The sequence below is a fragment of the Miniopterus schreibersii genome, assembly GCF_964146895.1.
Source record: "Miniopterus schreibersii genome assembly, chromosome: 1".
In the NCBI taxonomy this organism is placed as follows: domain Eukaryota; kingdom Metazoa; phylum Chordata; class Mammalia; order Chiroptera; family Miniopteridae; genus Miniopterus; species Miniopterus schreibersii.
Window position 1 is genome coordinate 128,072,821 of NC_138101.1, and position 22,323 is coordinate 128,095,143.

The 22,323-nt window shown below is 33.9% G+C and overlaps 1 protein-coding gene across 3 annotated transcripts in view; it reads right to left on the bottom strand.

Annotated features, from left to right (window-relative positions):
* SCFD1 (sec1 family domain containing 1) overlaps nucleotides 1-22,323 on the bottom strand; it is a 105,791-nt gene that overhangs the window by 56,707 nt on the left and 26,761 nt on the right. For all 3 annotated transcript variants that reach the window (XM_081151946.1, XM_081151948.1, XM_081151947.1), the window contains 5 exons: nucleotides 20,368-20,423; nucleotides 19,070-19,155; nucleotides 16,507-16,606; nucleotides 3,591-3,730; nucleotides 99-189 (listed from right to left, as the gene is read on the bottom strand). In XM_081151946.1, the coding sequence (XP_081008072.1) occupies nucleotides 99-189; nucleotides 3,591-3,730; nucleotides 16,507-16,606; nucleotides 19,070-19,155; nucleotides 20,368-20,423 (473 nt within the window). The remainder of the gene's footprint in view (nucleotides 1-98; nucleotides 190-3,590; nucleotides 3,731-16,506; nucleotides 16,607-19,069; nucleotides 19,156-20,367; nucleotides 20,424-22,323) is intronic.

Here is a 22,323-nt window from a genome sequence, read left to right on the forward strand (position 1 = left end):
ACCTTGAATTTTTAGGAGAGGAAAAAAAGTTAACTTCTTTCTCCTTCCAGATGTTCTTCTGCTTCCCTATAATTCTAAAACAGTAAACAGAATCTTACCATAATGCTTTTAAGTCGTTTAACCTCATCTTCCTGTGCTCTGTAAGATTCTAGTTCTTGCTGAACTGATTCCGCAACTTCTGGGAATGGACTGAAACAGGATTGCACAAAAGGGGTTAATATCCAAAATTTATAGAGAACTCAAGACAACTCCAAAAAACCAAACAATTCAATTAAAAAGTGGGCAGAGGACATGAATAGACACTTCTTCGAAGAGAACATACAACTGGCCAATAGACATATGAAAAGATACTCAACATCACTAATCATCAGAGAAAAGCAAATTGAAACCACAATGAGGTATCACCTCACACCTGCCAGAAAGGCTGCCATCAACAAATCAACAAACAACAAGTGTGGGTGAGAATGTGGAGAAAGGGGACCCTCCTGTACCACTGGTGGGACTATAGATTGGTGCAGTCACAATGGAGAAGAGTGTGGAGGTTCCTCAAAAAATTAAAAAGGAATTGCCTTATGACCCAGTGATTCCACTTCTGGGAATATATCTGAAGAAATCTAAAAAACTAATTTGAAAGAATATATGTACCCTATGTCCACTACAGCATTATTTACAATAGCCAAAATATGTAAGCAATCTATAAGTACCCATCAATACGTGAGTGAATAAAAAAACAAAACTGTGGTACATACATGCAATGGAATATTACTCGGCCATAAAACAGAAGGAAATCTTGCCATTTGTTACAGCGTGGATGGACCTAGAGGGTATTATACTAAGTGAAATATGTCAGACAGAGAAAGACAAATAGCATATGATTTCACTTACATGTGGAATCTAAAGAACAAAATAAATGAAGAAACAAAATAGAAACAGATTTATAGATATAGAGAATAGACTGAGGGATGCCAGAGGGGAGGGGGATTGGGGGATGAGTAAAAAAGGTGAAGGGATTAAGAAGTGCTAATTGGTAGTCACAAGGGTTAAGTAAAGCATAGGGAATATAGTCAGCAATATTGTAAAAACTACATATGGTGCCAGGTGGGTACCTAAAATACCAGGGGATCGCTTTGTAAAGTATATGATTGTCTAACTGCTATGCTGCATGCCTGAAACTAATATAAAATAATGTTGAATGCGAACTGTAATTGAAAAAAAAAGTTATATGCAGATTTATCACTGTGGGGGTGGGGTGGGGGGTGGGGGCGGGGGAGAGGTTGGTGCCCCTAACCACCCTACACTGTTCCAGTATATTACAAATACTATTTCTTTAAAATGCATATCATAATATTTGTACATCTAAATAAATTAAAATTATATTTCTATTCTCTTCATTAACCATATCATATTTTCTCTATACGCAGAGAGAAAAGTAAAATACCTAAGTGACTGAAAAACAAAGAGAAGTCATGGTATATCAAACATCAATTAAATGTTACATCCCAAATTAACTCATAGTGTCAAAAGGTCCATGCAACTACAAAGGAGGTATTTAAAAAGTATTACATGCCAGTAATTGAGAAAAAAAAATCTTTTAATTCTGTAAGCTTAGTATCCTAGAACACCACTGGTAAAAACAGAACACAGGCCAGTTTTTATTGGCCTAACTAGGGTGGGGAACTGTTTTTCTGCCAAGGGCCACATGGATATTTATTTATAACATCACTTGCAGGCCATACAAAATGATCAACTTAAAAATTAGCCTGCTGTATTTGGTCAAACATTTAACTCACCCCTAATGTGATGGCTGGAACTGCTTCTCTTTGGTGAGGCCTTGGCAAGGCCAGACCAAATGATTTTGAGGGCCGTATATGGCCTACGGGCTAGATGTTCCCCACCCCTAGAACACCTGGTACCTTCTTCCAGGTGAGTGAAATTTAGCAGTAATCTCCATAGACTTCAGTAACAATTGATCTGCAATTACTGAGTGCTTACTGTATGCCAAACACTCTGCTAATACTTTGTCTCTATTTTCTCATTTAATCCTGACCACAGTCTTTGTGAAGTACACACTATTAACAGTTAAGATGAGAGACTCTGGATCTGCCAGAACTAGGTTTTATCCTTGGTTTTACCAACGAAGGCTCAATAACTCTGGGCAAGTTACTTTATATTATCTCACTTAATCTACATAACAACCTTCTGAAATAGAGCAACAGGTAGAATTATCATCCCTACACTTTACTGATGAGGAAACTGAAACTCATGAGAGATTTAAGTCATCTGTTTAACTCCATGCTGTCTCTCAGTGTTCTTTGTGCCCACATTACTATTTAGTACAATATTCAGAGTGAGCGTTAGTTAGGGCTATTCCTACTTACAGACAAAAATTTAAAGTTCTTACTATTCTCTTGACTGTTTAGATTGTTCCTGAACACCTGGTCTAAAGAAAATATTTAGAATTTCCACATTTGAGTGAAGAGATTTTTTTCTTACTCTTTTTTTTCTATTAGGGAATATAAACTTTAAAATTAACTTTAAAATATCCTACATCTTCTATAAATAATGGAAATGTAATTTCTTATACTTCACCACTCAGGAAGGAAATGTACACTCTGAAGAGAAGAAAATTATTTAGAATAAAGTAAATCATAATAGTTCTCAAATTTGCCAGAAAGAGGAAGATAGTGGCTTTCTTGGTAGAGAAAATAAAATTATTTGCTATAACAATATGATTTCCAGTGTTAAACACTTATAAATAAAATACAAAACATACGAAAAAACCCAACATGTTGAACCTTTATACCTATTTCTCTTTCAACATAAATGAGGCCAAAAAGAACAGCCATATCAAGGACATCAGTAACACTGGAAATATTAAAAATAAAATCTTATTTCTTAACTGTTGATGAGCAATGTTCTTTTCTCTCAGAGGAATACTTTTTGTTTGTTTAGAATTATTTCTCTAGCCATAATGACCACTTGCTAACTTTTGTAACAGTTAGTGAGCCCATGATGTAGTCTAAACTTCCAGGGGACAGAGCAACATCTTAGGATCTGTGTATCTGCCTACAATAAATCACATGGCAAACTATTACAATTTTTCACCTGTTATTTCTAATGTACATTAAATAAATCTGGTTTTCAGGCTTAGGCATTCTTTCCACAGATATATAAAACCTGGTTTGTATGAAGGCAAATGGGACCAAAAAAAATCAGACCTAAATGATTTCCCTAACACAAAAACCCATTTTAATGAAAGGCAGAAATGGTCTTATTGAAGGTGAGCAGGGATAGCAACAAAATTTAGAAAGACTATCTGTACAATCTACAAGATCACATGGTGTGACCTTGAACGGGGAAGCGGCTCCTACAAAACAACTAACAAAAACCAACCTAGACATCCGGAAGAAATCAGGCAACAAAGACACCTATCTAAGGACTATTTAATTATATGTAGCTCCTATTCATAGTGTAGATGAACCACGATGACCTTTTGGATTTTTTGTTTTATAAAATAAATTAAGTCACATGATATCTTCATTTCTTTTTAAGGGGCAAATCTTTTACTTGATGATGTTTTTCTTACTTACCTTCCTTTATGTTTCTGCCAAAATTTGTCAACTGGAGTTAAGTCATAAGACTTCTTGCTTTTTCTCTTTGGTCGAGCACCAGCTGGAGAATTTTCCAACCCTGAAGATTCTTCCAAATTAACTCTGTTTAAGTGAAAATCCTAAGAAAAAGTGATTCTCTATTAAATAATAGTTTTCTGAATTTAAGAACCATAACATTTCCTACAAGAAAAATAATAGATTCTTGCTGCCTTTTCTAATATTTTCAAGGACAAAATACAGGATCTGAAATTTAGAAGATCTCTTTCCAATGTCTTGTTACACAAAAATGTACATTTAATTGTTTGTTTATATTAAAGTAGTAGTTGTATAGGATTAAAATTTCAAATATGTATAAAAACCATGTTAAGGTTTTTGTGTATACCAGAAAAGTATTTTTCATATGCCAGCATAGACATATCCTTTTAATTTTACTTTAAACAATGGGATTATATTATGCTTATTTTTGCCTTACTTTTCTCATTTAATAATGTATTTTAGACCTCTTTCTCTATCTGTATATGTAATCTACTTCATTTTTATCATGCCAACATAGTAGTCCAACATTAAGCTCCATCTATTTATTTGACCAGACCTCTTGATGCTTAGTTGTTGCCAATACAAACAATCTTAAATATGATTTTTAAACTCATAGAGAGTCTGAACACTTTGATCTGTTACTTGATGATGGATTATACCTTTAAAAAATTACAACAGAAGCTATAATAACGTACTCCCTTTTCACATAAATTCTAAGAGTTAATCAGGAAAGTAGGTGTTAAAATTTTCTGCCTAGAATTAATTTTACTCCTGTGAGGCCTGATTTTGTTTTTTGCCCTTTCTTAAAAAACAAACATACAAAAAAACAAAATAAAAATATTTTTTCTATCCTCTCCCCTTACTTCTTGCATTTGACCTGTGGGCTCCTTCAGGTAGCAGCAGTATTTTATGATTCACTCTACTCCGAATAGTGAGCCAGACATACAACATGACTATCAGTAAGTGCGTAAGTGAATAACAAGCAAGAAGAAATTAAATGGATGGTTTAATACAATCATCTTAGTTCTCAGATATAAGTTTTAATCAATGATTTAACTTCTAGGTCTTAGCAAATTCAATGTACTGAATACAATTTAATCTCCTCTTGTTGAAACAAGATCATCAGTACTGAATATAGAGCCTTAGATCATACCCTGTAACTTTCTTAAATAAATCCTTTAGAATAGATTATTTCCTTGCCATTTTCCTTATGAAAAAACCCCCATCCAAAAAACTGAGAGCAAAATGTAGATATCTAAATGTCACAGTGGCATAAATAACAAGAGTATAGTGCTATATTTCAACGTATTAATATTATGTCTTTCCTACAGACTCCTCATATTATCACAGGATAAACATAATCAGTAACCTTATTTAATTAATCTTACTTCCCCATCTACATATCTTACTTAACCTCACTTTGCACAACAAACCACCCATATAGAAAGAACAATAAATGGACATTAACAGCTACCTCTGAGAAGAACCCTCTGATTTTAAAAATTAACAAAACAAGATACTGAAGAAGAGAAACATTTAAAAATAATTAAGCTTTATTAACTATAATTTCTAGTGCAGTACTATTTCCATGGTGATGACACAGCACATTCAAAATAAAAGAAACTTATTAGCAAAATTACTGCTCTAAAAAATAGGACAGCATATTATTACTAAAGTTTTGATGAAATACTTAAAGAAAACACAAATAATAAAGATATAAAAGATGTTAAGAGTTTTGAGAAATAACATGATAATGACAAAAACTTTTCCATTGTTTGCATAATAGCCAGGCAAATAAGGAAAAGTAACTTCAGTCTTGAAAACTGGGAAATTAGAACATTCCGTGCTGTACTCAACCATGTTAAAGAAACAGAACATTTATACAAATAAAAGACAACAGGATTAGTTTTAACATGGTAGAATCTGTCTTCACTGATATTCACACTTTCCTGACTTAGAAGACTGGATAGTGGTGCCCCAAATCACCACATATGAACGTGCAAGTCTTCAGCAGTCTTATTTTCATTTCATAAGTTAAAGCAGACCTGGCCATACAGAGCTAATGTTGACAAAATGACATCTGGATAATATGGGTGACATCTACCAATGTGGAGCTAAGATATAATATTCTCATGAGAAAAAAAGTGAAGTAAAATAAAAGTAACTTTTATTTTAGCAAAGAATTGAGCCAAATCTAATCAAGCCTCTAGATCTATTATCAGTTTACAGGAAATACTCTGGATAAAAGAACATGTCAAATTGTACCCAGAAGAATACAACCAACCAAATGCAGAATGTAGAAAACTTTTTAAAAACAATCCAACTTCTTTACCCCAAAAATGGCAACAGAAAAGGAGTGGGAAGAGTAGAATTGTTGTAAACTGAGAAACTTAAAAGATAAATATCAACAAATGCAATGGATATATCAAAAATGGATATTGTTTGGAACCCTATTTGAACAAACTAACTGTAAAGATGCATCTTTGAAACAATTAAGAACACTCAAAAACATCAAACACATAGATGCTAAATGGCATGATATTAAACAATGAATGGGTTACCAAAGAAATCAAGGAAGAAATAAAAAATTTCCTAGAAACAAATGAAAATAAACACACAACCCCAAATCTATCAGACACAGCAAAAGCAGTTCTGAGAAGGAATTTCATAGCACTACAGGCCTACCTCAAGAAACAAGCAAAAGCTCTAATAAACTATCTAACACTACAACTAATAGAATTAGAAAGAGAACAACAAGAAAAGCCCAGAGTAAGTAGAAGGAAGGAAATAATAAAGATTAGAGTGGAAATAAATGACATAGAGTTTAAAAAAATAATACAAAAGATGAATGAATCCAAGAGCTGGTTCTTTGAAAACATAAACAAGATTGATGAACCTTTAGCCAGACTCATCAAGAAACAAAGAGAAAGGAAGCCAAATAAATAAAATCTGAAAAGAAACAGATGAAGTGACAACTTACATCACAGAAATACAAAGGATTGTAAAAAAGTACTATGAACAACTGTATGTCAACAAGCTGGACAACCTGGACAAAACGGATGAAATGGACAATTCCTAGGGAAATACAATCTTCCAAAACTGAATCAGGAAGAATCAGAAAACCTGAATAGGCCAATAACAACTGATGAGATGGAAGCAGTGATAAAAAACCTCCCAACAAACAAAAGCCCTGGTCCACACGGCTTCAAAGATGAGTTTTACCAAACATTCAAAGAAGAACTAACATCTATCCTCCTCAAACTACTGCAAAAAATCCAACAGGAAGGAACACTTCCAAGCTCTTTTTACGAGGCTAGCATTAGCCTAATCCCAAAACCAGATAAAGACACTACAAAGAAAGAGAATTACAGGCCAATATCCTTGATGAACATAGATGCTAAAATCCTCAACAAAATATTAGCAAATTGGATCTAGCAATATATTGAAAAGATCATACACCATGTCCAAGTGGGATTTCTTCCAGGGATACAAGACTGATACAATATTCACAAATCAATTAATGTGATACATCACATAAACAAATTGAAAGACAAAAATCACATGATTATATCAATAGATGCAGAAAAGGCACTCGACAAAATCCAACACCCATTTTTGATAAAAAACTCTCAGCAAAGTAGGAATAGAGGGATCATACCTCAACGTAATAAAGGCCATATATGATATACCTACAGCCAACATCATACTCAATGGGCAAAAACTAAAGCATTCCCCCTAAGAATAGGAAAAATACAAGGTTTTCTGCTTTCACCACTCTTATTCAACATAGTATTGGAAGTCTTAGCCACAGCAATCAGATAAGAACAAAATGTAAAAGGTATCCAAATTGGAAAGGAGGTAGTAAAACTCATTATTTGTAGATGACATAATATTGTAATTAGAAAACCCCAAGGACTCCACCAAAAAACTACTAGATTTAATAAATGAATTAGGCAATGTAGCAGGATACAAAATTAACACCCAGAAATTGATGCCATTTTTATACACCAATAAGGATCTCTCAGAAAGAGAAACTAAAAAAAAAATCCCATTTACCACTGCAACAAAAAAATTAAGATACTTAGGAATAAACTTAACCAAGGAGGTAAAAGACCTGTACTCGGAAAACTACAGGAAAAAAGAGATAGAAGAGATATAAACAAGTGGAAGAATATACCGTGTTCATGGACTGGAAGAATTAACATCATTAAAATGTTCGTAATACCCAAAGTAATCTATAGATTCAATGCAGGCCCTATTAAAATACCAATGGCATATTTCATAAATCTAGAACAAATACTCCAAAAATGTATATGGAACCAAATAAGACCCTGAATAGCTGCAGCAATCTTGAGAAAGAAGAACAAAGTTGGAGGGATTACAATACCAGATAACTTGTAGAATAACTTGATATTCTACAAAGTTATTCTACAAAGTCACTGTAATCAAAATAGCCTGGTACTGGCACAATGACAGGCATATAGATCAGTGATACAGAACAGAGAACCCAAAAATTGACCCAAGCCATTACGCTTAATTAATATTTGAGAATGGAGGCAAGTGCACATACAATGGAGTAAAGAATTTTCCCAACAAATGGTGTTGGGAAAATTGGACAGGTATATGCAAAAAAATGAAACTAGACCACCAACTTACACCATACACAAGAATAAACTGAAAATGGATAAAAGGCTTAAATCTAAGTCATGAAACCATAAAAATCCTAGAAGAAAACATAGGCAAAAAAATATGACATCTCAAATAGCACAATTTTAACAGATATATCATCTAGGGCAAGAGAAACAAAGGAAAAAATAAACAAATGAGACTACATCAAACTAAAAAGCTTCTGCACAGCAAAGGAAACCAGCATCAAAATGAAAAGGGAGCCCTGGCTGGTTTGGCTCAGTGGTTAGAGAACACTGGCCTGCGGCCTGAAGTCCTGGGTTCAATTCTGGTCAAGGGCACGTACCTCAGTTGGCAGGCTTGTTTGAGGTGTCCACTCTCTCTGCAAACCAATGGAAAAAATATCCTCGGGTGAGGATTTAAGGGGAAAAAAAGGAAAAGAAAAGGGAATCCACTGTATGGGAGAACATATTTGGCAATAATAAATCTGACAAGAGGTTAATTTCCAAAATATATAAAGTACTCATACAGCTCAACAAAAGGAAGACAAACAATCCAACTGAAAAATGGGAAGAAGACCTGAATAGACACTTCTCCAAAGAGGACATACAAATGGCCAAGAGACATGAAAAAATGCCCAATGTCACTAATCATCAGAGAGATGCAAATTAAAATGACACTGAGGTACCACCTCACACCTGCCAGAATGGCTATCATCAATAAATCAACAAACAACAAGTACTGGCAAGGATGTGGAGAAAAACACTGCTGGTGGGAATGCAGACTGGTACAACCACTATGGAAAATAGTATGGAGCTTCCTCAAAAAATAAAAAATGGAACTGCCATTTGACCCAGTGATCCTACTTCTAGGAATATGCCCTAAGAAGCCTGAAACACCAATCAGAAAGAATACATGCACCCCTATGTTCATAGCAGCATTATTTATAACAGCTAAGATCTGGAAACAGCCCAAGTACCCATCAGTAGATGAATGGATTAAAAAACCTGTGGTACAATTTACACAATGGAATACTATGCAGCTGTAAGAGAAGGATCTCTTACCCTTTGAGACAGCATGAGGGACCTGGAGAGTATTATGCTAAGTGAAATCAGCCAGTCAGAGAAACACAAGCATCACATGATCTCACTTATATGAGGGATCTAATGAACAAAATAAACTGACAAACAAAATAGACCCAGAGACATTGAAGCATGGAACAGATGGACGTATTTCAGAGGAAAGTGGGGGTGGAGGTGGGCGGGAAGAGGTTAACCAAAGAACTTAAGAGGTTAACCAAAGAACTTATATGCATATAGGCAAAACCCATGGATACAGACAATAGCGAGGTGAAGGCCTAGGGGGGGGGCGGGTGCAGGGTCAATGGGGGGAAAAAGGGGACATCTGTAATACTTTCAACAATAAAGATAAATTTTAAAAAAAGAAAATTAAGAAACAATGAATAAACAATGAATAAAAAATGATATTAGATGTTTCCAAAGAACAGTTGTTTATTTTGTTGGGTAGGAATATAAAATTATCGCACTTTTCTTTTTTAGAAGATATATGCTAAAGTATTTAAGCGAAAGATCATATAATACCTGGGATAAAATGGGTAAGATGCATACTGTCTGGTAAGCAAAATAATGTACATGGAGGTTCATTACAGTATTCTCTGACTTTGTGCTTTTACATAAAATATTCCCTAACAAAAGTTTTAAAATTTTATTCATATCAATGAAACAAGAATTAAAGTACAACCCACAACTGTTTTGCCCCTTGCCACAGTTATGGTGTTGAGATGGGGCCTCAGTGCCCTGAATCCATGAGCACAGCTCCCCCATGCCCATCTACATTGGACTATGAACTAGAAATACTGTAAACAAAAAATAAATATTTGTTATTTTAATCCACAGAGGTTTGAGGGTTGTTTTAGAGTAAGCAGCACAACCTAACCTATTCTCATTAAGAAGCCAAAGGTATTCTATCCAGATTCTGCAACGTCAGGGGGACTTTGGTAAGCTTGTTCACCCTTATTAAAGCAGAATTCCTTGTGACTCTAGGAATCATGACCTGAACCTCCCCCACAGATATACTGCTGACAATAGGCAAACATTTTCTACCAGTCTTCATGTGATAATCTCAATTCATAAGCAATTTATTCAGTCTCTAAACCAGTAAAGAATTTGGGCCTTAATGATTTAGAAATAAAACTGTGACCACTAGTCACATGTGGCTATTGAGTACCTTGAATGTGGCTAATCTGAATTGAGATGTGATGTAAGTAAAAATATACAACAGATTTTTTAAGACTTATTATATAAAAAGAGAATATAAAATATTTAATGTTTTAAATGTTCAAATGCCAATATTTTTGACATATTGAGCTATACAAAATATATTATTAAAGTAAATTTCACTTGTTCCTTTATATCTTTTTAATGTGGCTACCAGAAAATCTAACATTACATCTGCATCTTGTATTTCTATTAGACAGCAGTGATTTAGAAACACTGAACTTTGATCAATGATGATAAGGGAGAGAAAGGAAAAAAATGTACAGAAGACCAAAAAAAAAAAAAAGGGGGAAAGAAAAATCAAACTTAGAATATTTGCAGGAATTATTTAATTGAAAAAGAAAATACTTGTAAAATAGTTAATCATAAACACAGATAAAATAAATGTCTCAAAATCTTATGTACTAAGCAACGTGGATATAAGGGAAAAAAATCCCAGTAGCACTTAAAGCTAGGTTAATAAATAGTAAATAAAAATACTCTTCTTTCCCTTAGGTTAAATAAAATTTTAACCCAAGTTCAGAAATAACAGTGAATATGGAAATACTGAAATATCAAATGAACTCAAGGCTGTCTTCTGGGCTTTTACATAGCCTTTAGTAGAAACTTCCTATGAACAACTACAGTTTGTTCAGTTATAAACAATATGTGCTTAGATTAAATGAGTAGAAGTTTACATTATACTCTTGAGTTTCAGGCAAATGCCTGAAACTACTGCAACACAGTGATGTCCAAGAGGTTTTGTGTTAATACATTAGAAGACTGATAGAGCATCAACCTTCAAAGTATCAAATTTTGAACTACACTTAAGCATCTGTTATACTGGAATCACACATCTTTAAGAAAATGAGTGCTTCTAAAATGTTTTTCTAATAACTTTTCAAATATATATATTAATTTGGAAATCATTTCCTTTTAATTTCTTGAGTGCCCCGCCCCAAATAAACTATTAAAGTCCCTATGTATAACTTCTGATGTAAGGTTTCAAATAATAAGAGTCAGGTAGAAAAGTGCCAAAGGCACAAAAAGAACACCTATCTAGAACTTTTACTCCATCTTGTGGAGGTAAAGAGTATAATTAAGAATTTTAAAAGCTTGGAAGAAACTTCAAAAGCAGCAGCAACAAAAAATGGTGTTCTTACAATTTATGATACCTCACTTATAGTTTTTTCACATCTAGAAAATGCATTAAAATTAAAATTAATGAATAGGATTAAATCAATATAAGTTGTATAGTTACTAAAACCAATCTCCTCAAAAGACCATTTTCATAACACCTAAATATTTTAATAATGCTACTCAGAAAAGACTGCTTAAAAGATAATAAAATATCTAAGAATCTACCCCTAAAAAGTTAGAGATGTGCATTGCTCTATTGTTTATAACAACAAAAATTAAAATAACAATAACCCAAATGTACATAGGAATCCACTATTCTATCCAACATGCAAGCATGGATCACATCTGTTTTGTTCACCTTTTATCTCAGTGACTCCCACAGTGTCTGGTACAGAGCAGGCACTTAATAAATACTTGTTGCACTGAATTCTTTGGAGACACAAGGTTGACAACTTTTTATTCTGTGAAGCGAAGTGAAGAAACTTAGAATAACAACAACAAAACCCAAAACCCTACCCTCTACTTTTACCATCCTGTATTTTTTAAAAAAAATATATGTTTTTATTGATTTCAGAGAAAGGAAGGGAGGAGAGGGAGATAGAAACATCAATGGTGAATCACTGACAGGCTGTCTCCTCAACCCCTACTGGGGATCAATCCAGCAACCCAGGCACATGGCCCACCTGGGAATCCAACAGAGACCTCCTGGTTCATAGGCTGGCACTCAACCACTGTGCCACACTGGCCAGGCCACCATACTGTATATGTAAAAGGATGTTTTAACTTCAAAGAGTAGAAAATAAAAATTAGTGTATTTCACAAGGATATAATAATAAAAGCTAAAGCACTAAAAAAATTAATATAAAGGTCGGGCATAAAAACTCAATTCACACACAGTCCTTATCCTTATTATTCTCATTTCATTCTGGAACAGTGAAAACCTCAGGGACCAGCATCAGCCTTGTCTGGATTTGGGGAATCTCTGCTCTAAGTTACATTTCCCAATGGGGGCTCAGAGTATATTCCTTTTATTGCAATTACTTGTACAAAAGTCTTATCTCCTGTAGTCAAAGCATCATGTACATTAATTTCCTGCAAGTTTAGAAAGGATCTCAGTATCTCAAAGCTCTTTATAGCCTCTACACACCACTAGCAGGACAGAAGAGGTGAGCCCTGAACTGCATGTTCTAAGATCTTGCCCCTCTGTCCTACCCAATAGGGCTCAACCAACCAAATCTAATTTGAGATTATGAAAAGAATCTCATCATGCCTACCAATCCCTGTACTCTTTTTGTACTGCCTCCCTTCAGATCCCATATCTCATTTTTACCTGACTCCCAAAACACTTCTGTCATACCATCTGAAACTCATACTCAGTCATCAGCAAAATCTCCTATTCCGAACATCAACTCTAAACTTCCACGGTACTTTTTTGCACTAACTGAACTCTAAGTGGCTATTCTCTGTAGCCTTCTTAGACACCATTTGTGTGTTTTTTTACTCACCACACATTTCATATCAGTGGACCTGAGATTGGCACAGGTGTCTTCCTTGCTACTCCCAGACTCTTTACTTGTCTTGTTCCCTAAAACACAACCAGCTTTGAAATTCCCATCATTGGCCTATAAGAGCAATCAGAGGTAATTTTGCCCCCCCCCCCCCCCCCCCCCCCCAGGGAATATTTGACAATGTGTAAAGACATTTTGGTTGTCACAACTAAGGGAATGTTACTATCATCTAGAGGGTACACACCAGGGATGCTGCTAAACATCCTACAATGCACAGGACAGCCCCCCACAACAAAGAATTACCCTGTCCAAAATGTTAATAATGCCAAGGCTGAGAAATCCTGGTCTATAGTCATTCTGGTCACTAATGTCTCCTATAGACCTGCAGGATAGTCTTATATCCTGTATGAACTTTTCTCTTTTGATCATTCCCACTGATATACAACAATGCTGTAATTTCTCTCACTTAAAAATCTTTTTTTGACTTCAATCCCCTTCCAAAAAATAACCCTTTTCTCAACTCTCCTACACAGTAAAACTCTTTTAAGCTTTGTCTATATTCACCCTCTTATACCTCTCCTGCCAATCTTTCCTAAACCCACTTCAGTACCTTGCCCCCTACACTATGGAAGCTCCTCTTACCAAAGTCACTAGTAAGTTTGACACTGCCACATGCAATGGTGACTTAGTCCTCCACATTTGTTCAAGTTGATGCCTGCCTCCTCTTTGAAACATTTAATTCACTGGATTCCAAAATGACACAGATCTAGTTCTCATACCTCACTGATTGCTTCGTCTGCTAGTTTCTATTCATCACCCAACTTCTAATGCTGAAATACCTCAGAATTCAGTCTTTGAACCTCTTCTCTCTTCTATCTATACTCACGCCCTTGGTGATCTCATCTTATCTCTTGGCTTTAAATGCCATCTATATATGGACTACTCCTAAATTTATTTCTATAGACCAGATGTTTCTCCTGAACTCAAGGCTGATGTATCTAGTTACCCAGCTGATATCTACACTTGAATACCTTAACAGGTAGCTCACATTTAACATGTCCAGAACTCAACATCTGATCTTCCCCCCCAAAACTGCTCTATTTCTTTTCCATTTCAATAAATAACCCCTGTTCATTTGCAAAGGTCAAAACATTGAAGTCATCTTTGACTTTCTGTTTTTAGGATCCACACCCAATTAGCAAATCTTATATTCTACATTCAATTGATTATCACAAACCTCACTATTTCCATTGTGGTTTAAGTCACCATCATCTCTTGCTAAGATAACTGCAATAGCCTCCTAATTGGTCTCGACTCTCCCTATGTCCCCAAGGAATTTGTTTTCAACACAGCAGCTAGGGTGATACCCATAAAATGTGTATCAGATGTCAGTCCTTTACTCAAAACTGTGTGTGACTCTCCATTTCCCTCAAAATTAAAAGTTAATATCCTTACAATGTCCTACAATATCCTATGCCAGTGATTCTAAACGGGTGTGCTGCAAATTTTTTTTTTTTAGTTACGTTGTTCAACTTTATTTTATTTATTTATAGTCTTATACGATGGATTTTTTCTTTTTCCTGCAAGAATTTTTAAAGCATGTGATACTTGACTATTTAGTCAGGCACACTGACCTCTTTTCCCTTAGACTGTCAAATAAAAATTAGACAACAGCTAATACAATAATAGCTGTCTGGTGTGAATGAATCAAAATTATATATATGTATTTTTTGCTCAGATCAGCAAAAAATACATTTTTTGGTGTGTGGAGAATTTTAGTAGTTTATGTGTGCCATGAGATGAAAAAGGTTGAAAATCGCTGTCCTATGCTATATTGCTTCCTGTGTCCCACTTAACTTCACTTCCTGACTTATTTTGCTTGGGCTCCAGAATTGCACTGAGACTGGACATCCTTCTACCAGAAATGCTGTTCTCCCATACAGATACATAACTCACTACCTTACCTCCTTTAGACCTTTCCTCAACTGTGTCCCTTTTTCAGCAGGTCTTCCCTATTTTATAATTGCAATCCTGTTCACCATTACTTAATTTTCCTCCACAGTATTTCTTATCTTCTGAAATGTTATCTGTATTGTTTATTTTACTTATCACCTGTCTCTCCTGCTAGCATGCTAGCTCCAGGAAGAAAGGAATATTTTCCTTTGTTTTATTTATTGCTAAAACAGGGTCTAGAATGTTCTGTCAGAGAGCAAGCACTGCAGTAGTGGTTGAACTGATGTCCTCTTCAGCCTTTTACTTGACCTCCTAAAACTAGCTTCCATGGTCTATTAGGGTTTAAATCGGTGGTCCCTTTGATTGTTCTTGAACTCTTTACTGAATCAGAGTTAACTGCTATTTCACTGATACTCATCTTAGAGTTGAGAATGGCGTAGGACTCTAAGATAGAGAATTGTGCAGAAAACTGTCAATTTCCATTAGTAATCCTGAATTTGGATTTATTTAAAGAAATACTTTACAACTAAATCTGGGTTTTAAAGAAATAAACTATTAAATCCAAACCATTTAGTGCACGTCCTTCATTTCCTTTATATATGACATTTCAGGCAATCTTTGCAATAATGATACAACTATATACTATAATCCTCAGAGGCCTGATAAGAGTTAGTAAATTAGAAATATAGTCTTAACAGAGGCAATGATATGGGTTCAAATTCTTTAACTTCTGTGTCTCAATTTTCTTTTAAATGGAAACTGTTCTGCCCTATTACATAGTGTCTTGCAAGAAATTACATTTTCTTCTCATTGCCTTTGAAGATTGCAACTGTGTTTTATTTATCTCTGTGTTATCACCTGCCACACACAATATTTAGATAAATAAATGAAAAATACAGATTTTTCTTTTAAGCATGAAATTACATGTGAAAATACTTCAGAAAACATGATGTAATATGAAAATACTGTTTATTTTTACCATAAAATGAGGCTTAACTGATTCCCAGAAAAATGGGAGAAATTATAGCTTTTCTTCCTAAGGAGAACATATTTACTTACTCATTATTAAAAAAAAAAAAAAAAAAAAAAAAAAAGGTAATTCATTTTCCTCCATTCCCTTTTTCCCATTATGACCAAAATACCTTTGATTTACCTTATAATTTAAAGATAATAAGTTTGGAACTTCACTATTCTCCAGCATCCACATCCAGTGATACCAAAGCCCATCACTCTTTTTGTCCATATTTCTTAGCCCATCATTCTCATGTACATTTCTGTAGCTGTGATGTTAATTTTAAATGAAGGGAATCACTAACTGTCACATTTTAGTAAAAAATGGTATATTTAGCCTCTTACCAGTACATCATGCACCAACGCTTGATATGTCCAAGTATGGTGTAAAGGAGTTGCCAAATCTATGTTTCTGTCAACAAGGACTAATAAAGGCCTTTGAAAGCTGTAAATATATTAAAAACAGTTATATAAATCTTAATACCAGTGTATACATTTAAATTTTTCTAATATTTCCCAGTATATGTCATTTTGATATGAACAAAAGTATGACATTCCATAATACTTTTCTTTTTAAATATTTTTCTAGTTCAGTCAGTCAAGTAAAGTAATGTTTTGTACTACTTAGAGTCTGTGTATAATGCTGGATTATGTCTTAAGTAACTTTTTAAAGGAAAAAAATCTATACAATGCTTTTACAGAATAGTTATTAGAGTTATCAAAGTAAGAATAAGTCACTTCTAAACAGATTTATATTTCACTTTTTTAAAAAAGGAAAAGCCACTGTTAGCTTCAGAGAGAATCAAGATGGTAGAATCTTATAAATTTACACAAATGTTTGATAGTTTCATCGACTGCAAATTACAATTTTTTTCCTGTAAACACAAATTCAAAAAAGCAGACTCTAGAGAAGAGTCTCACAAAACTCTATCTCATAATAATTGTATGAAACTAAAACACCATGCCACAACGGGAACTAATTATATAATTATTCACTTTCCAGACACTTCATATTGTTTTACTCCATTATTACAATTTAGATGTAAAATAGACTATACATAAAGCAAACTGAAGAAGAAAGCATTTGGTTACCATGTGTCTTCAAAAGTTGCAGAGCTCTGCTTTAGAGTAGGGGTGGGGAATCTTTTTTCTGCCAAGGGCCATTTGGATAGTTATAACATCAACTGTGGGCCATACCAAATAAACAACTTAAAAATTAGCTATGAGAAAAGCTCCTAGATTTATTGAATTTCAAGTCCTGCCTGTGGTTGCCTTGGCAGGGCCAGACCACATGATTTTGCAGGCCTTATATGGCCCACGGGCTGGACATTCCTCACCCCTACTTTAGAGACACTACTGTATCAAAAGTACATGTTAATTTTCAAAAGTCATTGCTATCTGATTATATTAACTATATATATTTTGTTCTGCGAGAGACCTCTGACCATTTTAGTAACTCACTCCACCCTACTGGGTACAAAACAGTGAACTCTCCCTACTGCACTGATTATAAGACTAGCAATAAAAATTAGGAGTGGCACCCTTACCACCTACAATCATTTATTACTCCAGAGCTAGGTGGAAGGAAGGCAAGGGAGGATAGCCTATGGCAGGGTTTCTTAACTCAGGACTACTGACATTTAAGGCTGGCTAATTCCTCGTTAGGGGGAGTTGTCCTATACACTGTAGGGTTTAGCAGCATCCTATAATGCAGCCCAGTAGATTCTAGCAGCATTAACCCAGTTGTGACAACCAAACATTTCTCCAGATGTTACCAAATTCTCATTAAGAATCATTAGCCCACAACTAACTGGATTCAAATGTATTTAACAACAGTCCATTAAGGCTGCTAACCACTAACTAACATAACTTAGAAATGCATCCAGCAAATTAAATATGACAACTATATCATAATAATGAAAATTTTAAAAAATTGTCCAAGTAAAACAGTGTCTTTATATTAGCACTATAAAAAGGGAACTATTAAGTAGGGTATGACAACACAATGATTGCTTCTCCTGCAATAATCAAGTGAGAATTTGATGTTTCCGCTTCACTTAATGAGAAACATTGTGAAAAATAGTAAGATCAGCAATGAAATCACAGAACATAAATAGAATTTACAATAATATGGGAGTTGAGCCAGTTGAACAAACAATTGAAACACAATGTTTAGTGTTAACTCCAAAGTATACAAACAGTGCATAACACTGTAGAAGCCATCAAAATTGACTTGAAGTCTATGGAGGGTTACTATGAAATTATTATTTCTAGAGAGTAGTTATTCTCTGAATATTAATTTATTTTTCACAGGCTTTATTTATTGATTCACCTAAAATGGGATAAAAATTAATTTTCCAAAATACTGTCTCTTCCCTTGAAATAATTCTCAGCCATTTGTGTGAATTTCTTTATTTCTTCACCCCAATACTGTCCATTATTTTTAATAATCAAATGCTAATTTACTATAATATATAGCTTTTTAAAGTATTTATATCCCATAATAATTGAGCAGCCAGTAACTCTGACATCTACTCATGTTAGACATGCTAACAAAGACAAAAATGATTTATAAGTTTAAACTATTAGTATTTCAATATAACTAATTGAGAATTCAAGCTAACTAAGAATTTAAAGGAAATGGCTTCTAGCCTTCAAGAAAGCCATACAAACAGAAAAATTTCTCCAATAGATGATAAAAATGCAAAACAAAAATTTCTAACAAAAGAAAGTAAATTAAATATTTCATTTGTATTTCAAAAACAATTTGAGTCAAAACCCTGATCCTGGTTACCTTATTTTAAAAAAACAAATTTCAAATATAAGAGTATTCTCTCAGATAAGAAAACCCTCAAAACTACAAATGTTTCATTTTCAAGTCCTATAAGTATATTAACTAACATAATACCTGAATTGGCCAGCTCCAAGTGTATCACCTGTAAAAAGACTGTTTCTTGCATCTCTTAGATTTTCCCGAAGTTTCTTATCTAGTTTCTGAAAGGAAAAAAAAAAAAAAGCAAATTTTACATTAAGTTTTTTTTTTTTTTTAAAATATATCTTTATTGATTTCAGAGAGAGGAAAGGAGAGGGAGAGAGAGAGAGATAGAAACATCAATGATGAGAGAGTCATTGATCGAGCCCGCAACCCAGGCATGTGCCCTGACCGGGAATCGAACCCCGACAGCCTGGATCCTAGGTCGACGCTCAACCGCTGAACCACACCTGGCCGGGCTACATTAACTCTTAAAGAACAGTTTCACAGAACTTTTATAGAGTAATATATAATGTATTCTTAGTGTCATAAAACTTGGAATTTCTTAACAAAATAGCAATTCTAAAATCTTACAGTATTTTAGCTTCTTCACTATTCAATATCATCATTAACCTGGACCTGAAAAGATCAATGCCACTTCTGTGACTCAGGCCTAATTTCATTAACAATCACATTTCCTTGACTATTTATACTTTAAGACAGGAAACACTTTGCAGTAATGATCCACCTTCTCAGCCCAAGTGTAATTCTGTTGTACCAAGGAAGGTGACTACATAGTAGTGACTACAAGAGGCTCCAGAATAGAAATGAAATATGTGAAAGAAAGTAGCCCTCCACCAGTCAATGATTCATTTGGGCTAATAAAACTCAAAAACATCAGTGTATCTTCCTCCATCTTTCCATATCATTTACCCTCTTTCCTTTTCAGTAATTCTTTAATTTCTCTAATTCTTTATTTACTTTTTCATCTTTAAAGCAAATTTTTGAGTGTTCAATTTATATTGAATATTTTACTCCAATATAGTGGAGTAGCAAAATGCACCTCAGCATTTTAAAAATGGTTATGATTGTTAATAAATATTTGCTAAATAAAGTTAAATATTAAATAGTTTGGGGGAATCAAATAGGTATAAAATACTATTTTGAAAAATAAGGCTGAATGAGGAATATATATTTAAGCAAAAAAAAAAAAAAATAGGGCTAGAATAGAAGTAAACATAAAAGTAAATCATTTTACTCCATTACATAGAAGTACACCATGATTACTTTTTACTTTTGGTGGAATCCCAATGTTATAAAAATATTTGCCTTTGGTAATTAATATATAACTCATAGCAATCATATACTTAAAATTAACAAAACCATCTGAGGTATTTATAGAAAACAGGTGATGCAGTATTATTTATCCCCAATGGGTATTTGCATAAACTCACCACTGCTACCATTTCTGCTGCCGTTCCTCTTGAACATCTGATTATAGGAACAGCACCTATTTTAACAATAGATATTAGCAATGATTTCCACTCTTAATAATTAAAATGGATACTTACAAAATTTACCTGCATCAAAAAATAACATACAATAGATATATACAATCTTGGGCTACAAACATAAAAGGATTTATAACCTAAAGAGTAAAAGCAAAATGGACCTTCCCATTTATAGAGAAGACATTAGGGAGTCAGAAAGACTATTTTTATATAGTGTTGGCCAATCAATATGACCAGATTTTTTCAATGGATTCACTAAATCAGCATTTTGACTCCCTACAGGCAGTTTCAAAGAGTAAGTTAACTCTTTCCTCGCAGGATTCACTTTAATTTCACTTAAAAGGAAAAGAATGAAGAGAATTTAACTAATTTAGCAGTTTGTTATTGTTATTTTTTGTTTATTTTACAAATTAACCATAAAGGCTTATAGTCCCTTTTTGAAATACTAATTTAAAAGATAATAGAAATTCATCAGTCTGTTCCACGCTTTCCCATCTCTGGATCTATTTTGTTCATTAGTTTATTTTATTTATTAAATTCCACATGTAAGTGAGATCATGTGGTACTTGTCTTTCTCTGACTGGCTTATTTTGCTTAGCACAATACTCTCCAGGTCCATCCATGCTGTCTCAAAGGGTAAGAGATCCCTTTTTTTTTTCTTTTTTTTTTTACAGCTGCGTAGTATTCCACAGTGTAAATGTACCACAGCTTTTTTATCCACTCATCTATTGATGGGTACTTGGGCTGTGAAATGACTCTTCGTATTTTTTGTCCATTTTCTAGTTGGACTTTTTTAAAACTGTCTTTGTGTGTGTGTGTTGGACTTTTTTAAAACTTTCTTTGTGTGTGTGTGTGTGTGTGTGTGTTGTGAATCTTTTTTCTCAGTCTGTAGCCTGTATTTTCATCCTCTTAATAGGGTGTTTTACAGAGCAAAAGTTTTTATGTAGTTTAAATTTTCATTTCTTTTTTTTTTAATGAATTGTGTTTTGGTGTCAAGTTTAAAAACTCTGCCTCATGCAAATCTCAAATGGAAGAAGGGTGGGGCGGGAACAGATTAACCAAAGAATTTATATGCATATATAACCCAAGGACACAGACAATAGTGTGGTGAAGGCCTGGGCAGGGTGGGGTGGTGGGGTGGAGGTATTAAATGGGGGAAAAAAGAGAGACATCTGTAATACTTTCAACAATAAAGATAACTTAAAAAAAGATAATAGAAAACACCTCTTCACATAATTTAAAATGCTCTTAAAAACTGGCTTTAATTCATTATCAGATCAACTTATTAGACCTCTTAATTTCTTTATTATTCTTCATTTTTTCAAAGGCAAAAATCCTAAAACAAAAAAACACAATGCACTAAAAAGTTCAGAAAACAAATCCAGAACATTGTATTCTTTTTTTTTTAATTTTCTTATTTCATTTTTTTATTACTCTTGGCCAAAGTCCTTTCCATGACTTAGAAGGCAAAGATCAGATAGAACATGATCTTTAAAGAAATTTATGACATACATTTGAGTTCAGAGAATAAAAAACAAATACGATTTCAGAAACTATTTCTTTAAAATCCCATCAAGCTAATACATCTCACTGTTATTTTAGCAGTAGTCAGTGCGAAAAGAGCAACTCAAGGTGCTACACACATACCAGTGTCAGAATATATGTAACTTGCTCTTTATAGGATTTGTTTTGAGTCAAAGTTGGAATTAATCCAAATGCACAGTAGAGAATAAAAGAATTTGGAAGATCTCAAGAGTATTTTTTTGAAATAACTCATGAGATTCTTTGCAAAGAGAAAGATTTCTTTTAGAAAACATATTTGGAAAACACAAAATAATACATATTCATCTTAGAGAGTAGTCTATTGGTAATAAATATTTTAAAGGTTCTGACAAGTCC